Source organism: Gekko japonicus, unplaced genomic scaffold (assembly GCF_001447785.1).
Source record: "Gekko japonicus isolate JY-2015 unplaced genomic scaffold, Gekko_japonicus_V1.1 scaffold14, whole genome shotgun sequence".
Lineage (NCBI taxonomy): Eukaryota > Metazoa > Chordata > Lepidosauria > Squamata > Gekkonidae > Gekko > Gekko japonicus.
This window is the reverse complement of record NW_015176452.1, coordinates 2,041,921-2,053,564: the sequence shown is the minus strand read 5'-3', so window position 1 is coordinate 2,053,564 and position 11,644 is coordinate 2,041,921. Positions and strand designations below refer to the sequence as shown.

Genomic DNA, 11,644 nt, shown 5'->3' with positions numbered 1-11,644 from the left:
GGCTACAAGCATGGACGGCTTCAAAAGGGAATTAGATAAGCATATAGAGCAGAGGTCCATCAGTGGCTATTAGCCACAAGGTATAGATAGCTGCGGTGGCTCAAGTGGTTAAGACGCTGAACTGCAGGCTGTGGAAGGTCAGTAGTTCAGCGGTTCAAGACCCGGGTGCCGCAAGACAGGGTGAGCTCCTGTCTCTAGTTCCAGCTCCTGCAAACCTAGCAGTTCGAAAGCAAGAAATTGCAAGTAGATAAATAGGGACCACTTCGGTGGGAAGGTAACAGCGTTCCGTGCGCCTTGGTGTTTAGTCATGCCGGCCACATGACCACGGAAACATCTTCGGACAGCGCTGGCTCTTCGGCTTTGAAACAGAGATGAGCACCGCAACCCTAGAGTCGGATTCGACTGGCTTTCGAGCAAGGGAACCTTTACCTTTTATAGATAGGGACTCTGGGGCAACGTGATGCTCTGTCATCTTGGTGCTTGGGGGGGGTCAACAGTGGGAGGGCTTCTAATGTCCTGGCCCCACTGGTGGACCTCCTGATGGCACTGGTATTTCTGGCCACTGTGTGATACAGAGTGTTGGACTGGATGGGCCTTTGGCCTGATCCAACAATGGCATCTCTTATGTTCTTATGACCTGGCAACCATAAGCTCACATGAAGCATGAGAAATGAAAAGCAAAAAGCTTGCTATCGATTCAGCAATAACCAAATGATGTAAGTTAGAAAGGAAGAGGGAGTAGAAAAAATACAAAAGGTGTAAGGTCTCATCTGATGAAACCTTGAGTGAAACGGTCCATTGAGCGCTGTAGGTCAGAAAGAAAAACTTGAGACCAATTTACTTCAAAGAAACCACCTTTGATGATTATTCACTGGATAATTAAAGAAGATATATTTTTCTCTAACAAGGTTTCGTTATCATATCACGGTTGTTTTTCCTTACAAAGTTGGCTTTATTAAAAAGCAGGTCTTTAGCTTAGCCTCAGCACTAATTGATCTGGAACCACAACACTAAACATATTTGCAATAATTATTTTGTTCAATTGTTTTTATTTCAGTCATCCCTAGATTCTGAAAGAGCAACATTCACAGGCAAAACATTTTGATATGTGAGATATCAAATGTCAAAAATAATGTAGTGATATGCTATGGAAAACTGGTGGTCTCTGTATGAGATGAGTTAGAGAAATGTTCTGGGGAGGATATCTTTCAAGGAATGAAGGGTTTGTAGAAACTAATCTCTCCCTCATCCAGTTTAATAGAGGTAGAGATGTCTGCTTTATCATGAAATAGATGTTCTGAAATAGCAGCTGGTCTAGACAGACAAATGTGCTGCTAAACGGTGTCTCTGTGCCTCAGTCTATAAATCAGGAGCAGAGTGTCAGCAGAGATGCAATTCCTTTTTTTTCCTGCAGAGCAGGTGTTTAGGAGGAGGAGGTTCTTGCACAGGGCCAGTGGGCAAGGGGGCAGGCTGGGCCTGAAACTCAAAGGGGGCCTCAGACATTATTCATGTGTTAATTTTATGGCATTTGATAAGTTTCATGAATTGTTTTAATGTGCATCACGGGCCATCATTTTTTTATTTTTATAATGTCTAGGGGCCTCAAAGGCTGGAAGTGGGCTGGGCCTCTCAGGATCTGAGAGGACCTTTTCCTGTGTTCCAAATCAAATAAGGGGTGGACCAAAGGATGGGGCAGAGTTTCACAAATACAGCACTAGATAAATAGCTGTTTGCAGCACTCACGGATATCAGAATCATGGATATCATAATCAGAACTCTACAACAGATTCCTTTTACAGAGCAGGTTCTTGCGTGCAAGCTGGGGAAGTGTGGCAGGTAGCAATCCACATGCAGGTGACAACTTAATAGATCAAGGGGCTGATGTCTAATGCCTTTATTGGAATCCTAGCCTATTTTATTGAAGTGTTATCGTGTCCCATTTTAGATTTGAGTTTTCTAAAATTAATTGGAAAAGTTATGCTGGACCTCAGAAATCTCAGCAAAATAAAGATCTGGTGTCTCCTAGTAGAAGAAATGATTACTTTTTGACTGAATTCAGTAATAAGATTATGTTCCTCCTTAGCATAACTGCATAAAATATGTTCGGTACTGCAAAAGGCTTTCTCCCCTATTTTAATGGGGGGGTTAACTTGTAGGCGTGTAGCATAAGTAGCATGAGTGAACACACGGAGGCAGTTGTCCAGTCCTATTCATAACTTCCATATTCACATGGTGATAAGATTTGGTGGGGTATGAAAAGGGACCATGTCTTCTAGTCCTGGAGATAAATTGAGAGCCAAACTAGATGGCCCACACCTAGCCCACTGTTTGATGATTGGACTGTCGTGGTCAAACTACTTCCTTCCCTCTACACTGAAAATGAGTAATTTCTTTTTCTTTTTAAAAAACAGCACTAAAATCTAGATATATTGCTGAAGTGTTGTAACAATAGGCATAGGAGGCTCTTTGAATTCCCAGCTTTCATTTTTAAAAAGTCTCTAGCTGCTTCCCTTGTGATGATATAACGAAAAAGGCAATGGGAGAGGCTGCAGAGACTTACTTAAAAACAACAACAACTGTGAATTCAGAGACCCTCCTAAGCCTGTTGTTACAATACCTAAGAAATATATTGATATTTTTGTGCCATTTTTAAAGGGGGGGAGGGTGCTGTGATGCCACTGGTGACAACACACCCTCCCTTGAATATCCTTATTATTGAAGGCACGTGTGGAAGGAAGACCGACTTCACAACTGTGAAAATGCATAGGGAGGGCAGATGTGTGGAACCACCATGCCCAAACTGATTCCAGTGCTTTCGGATCGATTCCCAAGAAAATCAAGAGTGAATAGAGTGTGCAGAAAAGCACTCACTGACACACTTAACTCATTTTAAGTGGATTTATTGACTTTGAAACCACTCCATTACTCCATTGGGCTCTAGAGCTCTTCAAGAGAGGAGGTGGGGCTTCCAGTTTCCTTCCTGTGCTATTTTCGGCAGCAGAAACAGCCCCGAGCAGGGGGGGAGACTCTTTGCCCTTTTCTCTGGCTCCATGTGTCCCAGGAGAGGGACAAACATCTTCCCCTCCACCTGTGGCTGTTTCTACTACTGAAAATGGCACAGGAAGGAAACTGGAAACCCCTTCTCCCCCTTTACAGCTCTCTGGAGCCCAACAGAGCAATGCTGTGCTTTTAAAGTGCGTAAGCCCACGTCATGTGGTTTGTTACATATGATAGTGAGTTGGGTTGGGCATTTGTAACATCTAGTTTGCCTCTGAGTTGGGTTGTTCTTCAGGTGCAGTTTTCTTACCTGTCTGCCTTTATGAAAAGCTCTTTCAATATCAGGACAGTGCTGTGCATGTAAATAGGTCACTGCTATGCTAAATAAAAAATTTAGTGGAATCCTGATTGGCCATTGGCTCTGAGGCATTTTTTTTTTTTTACCTCATAGTGATCCTGTCTTTATGGAAATGCAGCCCATCGTTGTTGCTTCATTCTTCACTGTTGACACTATTTTGACTTGGCTTTCTAGTATTTGTGGTCACTACTGACTCCACTCCCCATCCCAGATCCACCACATAGGGTGTCTCTGGTACTATGCTGAGCTTTGAAGCAGGCAGAAATAATGAATGTTTGCTTTGAGGCTGGGAACTCAGTAGCATGAGATGAGAAACCACACCTAGGAGAAGTGTTTTTCACTGGACTTCAGAGGTGGCAGAAGTACTTTGGCTTTCTGCGGAGCTCAGCGGTGCAGCACTAGAAATCCCACAATTAGGAAGAGGGGAGAAGGGGTCTTATGTGGTGCTGACAGGAGCCCTCATGGCTTAAAGGTGCCTGCCTTTGTTATGATAAGGGAAAGCAGGATGCCCTGTGTAATGTACTGTCGCCATTACCACGTGTAGTGCATTCAGCCTGACATGCCCGGACTTGCCCGGGCTGGCCAGGCAATATTCCTCAGTAGCTTCAGTCGAAAGACAAAGGATCCATAGGATCCTAGCCGGCCCAATCAAAGGGCCAGCTTCCCAGCCGGGAGACCAATGGTCGCCCGGTTACTGTAAATAGCCTATCGGGAGTAGGGGGTGTGTTTAGGTGTGCTTGGTGGCGGGTTTTCTGAACGCATATAAACCGGCCTGCGAGCTGGTTTCTTTGTCTTGTTCCTGATCTAATAAAGTACTCTTGCTGAATCACTCTTGCTGAATCACTCCACGTTCTGAGTACTTTTCACTGGCGACGAAGGTGGGATCTACAACCCCATGAACAAGACCCGGACGCCAACACGAGTACCGCACCGAGCCTGACGCCGAGACCTCTCCGGGAACCGCGCAACTTCGCATCCCAGCTCTCCGGCAACTGCTCATCGCTCCGCTCCCGGCTCCGCTTGCACACTGCTGACCCCTCGAGCAGCAGCATCGCTCTCCACGCCTAGCACGCTTCAGGCTAAGCTCGCTCGACCAGCGCGCCCGCCTCACCCGGTCCTCCGAGCGTCCACGAGCATCCGCGGAAATGTCGGAGCAAAACGCCACCTCCGCTCCCTCCTCTGCTTCCACCTCCTCATCCTCCGGGCCCAACGCATCCTCCGGGGTCGCCACCGCCGCTCCAGCAGGGACCTCGCACGAAGGCATCGCTCCGTTTGACTTGGCCCACCCCGAACGATGGACCACATGGGTGAGGATCCTCAAGCACTACCTTGCCTGCATGCGGGTCACCGACGCCGAATTGAAGAGATCCCAGCTCATCCGGCTGTGTGGGATGGACACCCTGCTCCTTCTGCAGAACCTAATCTCACCTAAGGAGGTAGAGGAGGTGAGCTTCGAGGCCCTCATCACGGCTCTCACGGCCCATCTAGCGCCACAGCCCTCCAAATTTGCGGCCCGCATGGATTTTTTTGTGAAGGTCCAGGGCCCCGAAGAGAAAGCTGCGGACTTCCTGGCCAACCTTCGCAAGGCCGCCATGAAATGCGATTTCAGCAACCTGGACGAGACCCTGCTGAATCAGTTCTTGTTGGGTTTACGAGAGGCCAAACTGAGGAGGCGCCTCATTCGGGATGATGACCTCACGCTAGCCACGGCTTTAAAGGATGCGGCTGCCTTCGAGAATGAGCACCCGGGCCACGGCGGCCATCGGGTACACCGCACCCAAGCCGGAGGGGATTCGGCAGACTCCGAAGAGGAGGCAGTGGCGCAACTCCACCGCAAGCCGTCACAACCTCACCGTTCGAAGGGCGCACCGCCAGCGAGGCCGTCGGAGCCAGCTTCCTCCTGTGCCAGCTGCGGGGACGCGCATGAACGTCGGAGCTGCCGTTTCCGCGAGGCGGTCTGCAGGTCCTGCAACAAGCAGGGCCACATCGCCAAGGTCTGCCGCAGCCGCCGCCAGCCACCCAGGAAACCCAGCCACCAGTGGGAACCCATCCACACTGTGGACCTCCATTCGATCGACACAAATGCCGTCGGCCACCAGCCCCAGCCCCAGGTAGGTGACTTGCCCCGTCAGAGCCGAAACAAAGTCCATGTTACGGTCCGGATAGAGGGGTCCCCCTGTAGCATGGAACTTGACACGGGCTCCGAGTTTACCATTATCTCGGAGGAGACGTTGCGGACAGTGTGTCCCAACGGGGGACCCCCTCTGCGCAAACCACACATCAGGCTTCAGGATTTCAATAAGAATCCTGTGGTGGTGCGGGGCTGGGGCACGTTCCTGGTGGAGTTCCAGGACTTCAAGGGTTGTTTGGACATTCTGGTGGTGGGGGGCCGGCTTTCCAGTCTCCTGGGGATGTCGTGGTTTAAGCCGCTGGGCCTGACCATCGGGGGCATCCACCAGCTGCAGCAAGCCGATTTCGCGGACGTTTGCAACGAATTCCCCCGGGTTTTCGATGGGTCCTTAGGCAAGTTCACGGGGGCCCCCATCTCCCTGGACCTGGACCCGGCGGTCCGGCCCATACGGATCAAGGCCAGGTTTCCGCCCTTAACGGTAAGGCCGAAAATCGAGGCGGAACTCGACAAGCTGGTGGCGCAAGGGGTGTTGGAGCCGGTGGCATCGGCACGCTGGGAAACCCCCATTGTCACACCGATCAAACCAAACGGGGACGTCCGGATCTGTGCGGACTATAAGTGCACAATTAACAAAGCACTGCAGGACCACGCGTACCCCGTTCCGGTGGTCAGCCACGTGCTGGCGGCGCTCGCGGGGGCTCGCATATTTGGAAAGCTGGACTTGGCGCAGGCCTATCAGCAGCTGCCGGTGGACGCCGCCACGGCGGAAGCCCAGACGATCGCCACGCACAGAGGGGCTTTCAAGGTCCACCGGCTCCAGTTCGGCGTCTCGGTGGCTCCGGGGATTTTTCAATCTTTCATGGACTCTCTCCTCAAAGGTATCCCCGGGGTACAGCCCTTTCTAGATGACGTCTTGATCACCGCCCCCGACGCCGCGTCGTTTGCCACCCGACTCCGTACCGTTCTCCAACGCTTCGACCAGGCGGGGCTGAAGGTGAAGCGCGAAAAATGCTTGCTCGGCGTGCCCAAAGTGGAGTTTCTAGGGTTCGCGGTCGACGCACAGGGCATTCACCCCACGGCGGAGAAGACCAGAGCGATCTCGAACGCCCCAGCCCCCACATCAAAGACCGAGCTACAGGCCTTCTTAGGCCTCCTGAACTTTTACCACTCTTTTCTTCCCCTCAAAGCTGCAGTAGCCGAACCCCTCCATCGGCTCCTCGACAAGGGCGCGCCGTGGGTCTGGGGGACGGCTCAGCAGGCGCCTTTCCAGGCGGTCAAAGACCTCCTCGTCTCAAATTCGGTACTCGCACACTTCAACGAGGACCTGCCGGTGGTGCTGGCTTGCGACGCCTCTCCATATGGGGTCGGGGCGGTCCTGGGGCACAAACTGCCTGACGGTCGGGAGGTACCTGTGGCCTATTACTCCCGTACCTTGTCTGCGGCGGAGCGCAACTACGCGCAGATTGACAAGGAGGCTCTTGCTATAGTGGCCGGGGTGAAAAAATTTCACCACTACCTCTACGGCCGGCCCTTCACGGTCCCCACGGACCACAAGCCTCTCCTGGGTCTGTTCGCCCCGGACCGCCAGACCCCCCAGATGACTTCGCCCCGAGTGATCCGGTGGTCCGTCTTCCTGGCGGGCTACAACTACAGGCTCCTGCACCGGCCCGGGAAGGCAATGGGCCACGCGGACGCCTTGAGCCGCCTGCCTCTGCCGGAAACGGAGCCTGACCCGGCCCCAGCCCATCACATCGCGCTGCTGGAAACGCTGCCCGACCAGCCGGTTCACGTGAAAGAGGTGGCCCGGCGCACCGAAAAGGACCCTATCCTCTGCCGCGTCCTGGACTGGGTGAGAAGGGGGTGGCCGTTGGCCTCGGCGGGACCCGACTTTGCGGCCTATGCCTCGCGCAAAGACGAACTGTCTGCTCACAAGGGTTGTGTGCTGTGGGGAGGTCGGGTGGTAATCCCTTCCCCACTCCGAGACCGAGTACTTGCAGCATTGCACGAGGCTCACCCAGGAGTGGTGCGGATGAAAGCGCTGGCTCGGAGTTATGTGTGGTGGCCCGGCCTCGATCAGGACATTGAGAGACTGGTGAAACTGTGCCAACCCTGCCAGGCGTTCCGGCCCGCACCGCCCCGAGCGCCCGATCGAGCTTGGGAGTCTTCCCACAAACCTTGGTCCCGGCTACACTTGGACTTTGCGGGGCCGTTCCAGGGACAAATCTTTTTCATTCTAGTGGACGCTTACAGTAAGTGGCTGGAGGTGGTGCCGGTACCGTCTACCTCCTCGAAGGCCGCCATCAGAGCCATGCGCCACATTTTTAGCTCCCACGGCCTTCCAGACACCCTGGTGACCGACAACGGCACAGCATTTACCTCCAGCGAGTTCCAGGACTTCACGAGGTACTGTGGAATCCGACACGTCCGGTCAGCGCCCTTCCACCCGGCAACCAACGGCCAGGCGGAGCGCATGGTGCGCACCACCAAGGAAACACTGCGCAAGTTCGACAGTAAGGACTGGGACTACAAGCTGGCGGTGTTCCTGTTCGGCCAACTGTTGTGGGGAGAGGAAGGGAAAGGGATTGTGAGCTGCTCTGAGACTCCTTTGCATGGGGAAAAGTGGGGTATAAAAACCGACTCTCCCTCTAGAACCTGGAAGCCACACACCTTTTCCCTCTTGGGGAGGGGCTGTGGCTCAGTGTTAGAGCATCTTGAGCCAAAGCGCCTCCCCAAGAGCCATCATCTGCCTGATCCCTTATTAGATGGCTCAGTCTGGAGATCAACTGGAATTCTGGGAGATCCCCAGGCTCCTCTTCAGGCTTGCTTTCAAACCTTAAATCTACCTGGATTTGCCTTAACTGTGAACTCCACGCCCTCCTTCTTCACTCTTCCGTAGATGTCCACTCATCTCTGGCTTCTCTCTGACTCCTTGTAATGTACTGTCGCCATTACCACGTGTAGTGCATTCAGCCTGACATGCCCGGACTTGCCCGGGCTGACCAGGCAATACTCCTCAGTAGCTTCAGTCGAAAGACAAAGGATCCGTAGGATCCTAGCCGGCCCAATCAAAGGGCCAGCTTCCCAGCCGGGAGACCAATGGTCGCCCGGTTACTGTAAATAGCCTATCGGGAGTAGGGGGTGTGTTTAGGTGTGCTTGGTGGCGGGTTTTCTGAACGCATATAAACCGGCCTGCGAGCTGGTTTCTTTGTCTTGTTCCTGATCTAATAAAGTACTCTTGCTGAATCACTCTTGCTGAATCACTCCACGTTCTGAGTACTTTTCACCCTGGAATAACACACAAGCCTGTTTCACAACTCCAGCAGCCTCATCAGGCCTCCCTTCCATGCCTGGAATAACACACAAGCCTGTTTCACAACTCCAGCAGCCTCATCAGGCCTCCCTTCCATGCCTGCTAACCCCCTAGCTCTGCCAGGTGTTTGATCTTTACATGGACGAATGGCTAGGCCCCTGGGTGATCAGGTTAGTCACAGTCTGAGATCTTTACAAGGAAAAAAAAATCTTTATTTAACTAGAGAACACTGGTATCATCCAAGGTCACAGGCATATGGAAATAAATATCAGAACAAGGTTAAAAGTGTTACAGAAACTAAACAAAGGACCCAAAATAAGCACTAACTAGATTTCTCTGGTGGCAGAAAATCTACCTTGGGTAAAGAGGCGCTTTTTTTTTTTTTGCCATGAAGTCACAACTGATTTATGGCAACCCCATGGAGTCTGCAAGGCAAGAGACATTCAGACGTGGTTTGCCATTGCTTGGCTCCATGTCATGATCCTGGTATTCCTTAGTTGTCTCCCTTTCAAACACTGACCGGAGCCAACCCTGCTTAGCTTCCAGTGTCTGAAAAGATCAAGCTAGCCTGGGGGTTATCCAGGACGGGGCAAAAGCACTTGGGTTCTGTAAAAGTGGGTTCAGTTCCCCTCACACACACTGACAGCCCAGCCTCTCAGAAGCTCATAGCCTAGGAGGGTGGGGAGGTGGGAGGTGGGAGGTGGATCAGGATAGCTAGACAGGTGCTCTGAGGCTGAAGAAATAACGCAGCTAGGACAACTCCAGATAGAGGGAGGAGTATTTTGGGCACCCAAACTTGTTTTGGGATCAGAAGGGGTTACCAGTTCTAACCAAACCAACTTGTGATATCCTCTGTTTATGAACTACATGAACCATGGACCGGTCTCTGTCCATAAGACACCATCGGTGTTCCCAGGCCCATGCTTTCTGAATACAAACTTGGGAGGTGCTTGCTTGTTTATTAGCGAGCCATTGTGTAGTGCTTAAAGTAACAGATCAGCACCTAAGAGACACAGTTTCATATCCCCACTCTGTTATGAAGCTCACTGAGTGATCTTGGCCCAGTCACACACACTCAACAGTAACCTACTTCCTAGGGTTGTACAGAAAAAATGTGGCAGGGAGAACTATGTATGGCGCTGTGAACTCCTCAAAGGAAGTGTGAAATCAAAACTTACAAGATGTTAATAAAATAGCATTCTGTGTCTTCCATTCTCCTTTACCATGGGCAAAAGGAATTGCTTTTCTTTACATAAACTGTAGCTTGAGCTCTAAACTAAATCAGCAACTTGGGATGTGGAGTGCTCTCTCTCTGTCTTCTTCTAGGTGGTGAAGGCATGCAATGAAGGTGTTAGGAAGATGAGCCGTACAGAACAGATGATCAGCATCCAGAAGAAGTTGGAATTTAAGATCAAGGTATAAGTATAGTGTGGCAAATCTTGAGGAGATCATACTGACATATACCATAACTACAAACGTTCCCCATAATTGCCTTATTAAAGTAACTAACACTGCAAATCTAAACCCATAAAATTAAATGGCTTTGGACTAGGGATGGGCACAGACCGGACCACGGACCTAATTTTGTCACAGCCCAGGAGCGGGTTTGTGGTCTGTTTGCCCAGTCCATTTGTTTGTGGTTTTCAGTCCTTGGAACACAGATTTTTCCAGGCAGTCCATTTGGACTGTGGGGGCAGTCTGTAGGCAAGACACTGAGGCATTAATTGTTAAGGCAACCAGGGGGATGTTCTTCTACAGCTCTTCTGCAGCCCCCCTTGTAAACTAGAGGCATCAGAGTCTTTCCCCTTTTGCACATTGGACCATAGGATCTCCCCCCCTCCCCCAATGCCAATCTGCATGCAACTTGGAGGGCAGGTAGAGGACCATCCCAGGGAGATCCGCTGTGACTTTGATGCCTCTAGCTTGGGGGGGGGGCATTTGACAGACTTCTTCCCCTTTTGCACATTGGACCATATATCTCCGCCCCCCAATTCCAATGTGCAGGCAACTTGGAGGGCAGTTAGAGGGCCATCCTGTGGTTTTGATGCCTTTAGCTTGTTGGGGTGTGCTTGAAAGACTCTTCCCCTTTTGCACATTGGACCATAGATCTCCCCCCCATGCCAATGTACAGGCAACTTGGAGGGCAGGTAGAGGGCCATCCCGGGGAGGTTTGCCTCTAGCTTGCAGGGAGGCTATTGGAAACACTCCTGAACCTGTGGCTGTGATTTCCCCAAAGAGCACCTGCTTTGGGGAGGCCATAAATTGGTCCCCCTAAATCCAATCCTCACTTGGAGACTTGCTGTGAGTTTCGCATCTCTAGCTCATGGGGGTGGCATTTCAGAACATCCCAAAGTCATGGACCACATGAACCATGGACTGGTCTGTTAAACAAAAAAGTCTGAAAATTCATGATCTGTGAAACCCATGAACTACAATATGAACCTCTATTTTGCTGGTCTGTGCCCATCCCTAGTCTGGACATAAGAAATTCTGCATGGGATTACATTGTGAGTTTGGTCCAGACTGAAGAACCCTGCAGTGGTACACTTTGTTTGTTCCACTTCTCAGTTTACATAAAATATTCGGTCACACTAGAGGTTATATGAATCCCAGGGATCTGACCCATGGACGCTGATACCATTTTAAAGCTGAAGTCAGCCATTTAAAAATGTTGTGACCAGGTGGGATCAGGCAATCTTGGCTCCCCCCTGAGGGGGCACCTTTTCAAATGCTGACATAGGCTGTTTTGGCACTTGAAAAGGTGATAGTGGAGAACAGCAGCTCATCCTGCTGTGCAGTGGACCAGAACAGACATTTAAAGGGGGGGGGGGAATCCCTTCCTCAACAA

The 11,644-nt window shown here is 51.2% G+C and overlaps 1 protein-coding gene across 2 annotated transcripts in view; it reads left to right on the top strand.

Annotated features, from left to right (window-relative positions):
• Positions 1–11,644, top strand: part of NGEF (neuronal guanine nucleotide exchange factor) — an 85,746-nt gene that overhangs the window by 57,616 nt on the left and 16,486 nt on the right. For both annotated transcript variants that reach the window (XM_015426824.1, XM_015426823.1), the window contains exon 10: positions 10,123–10,212. In XM_015426824.1, coding sequence (XP_015282310.1) covers positions 10,123–10,212 — 90 coding nt within the window. The remainder of the gene's footprint in view (positions 1–10,122; positions 10,213–11,644) is intronic.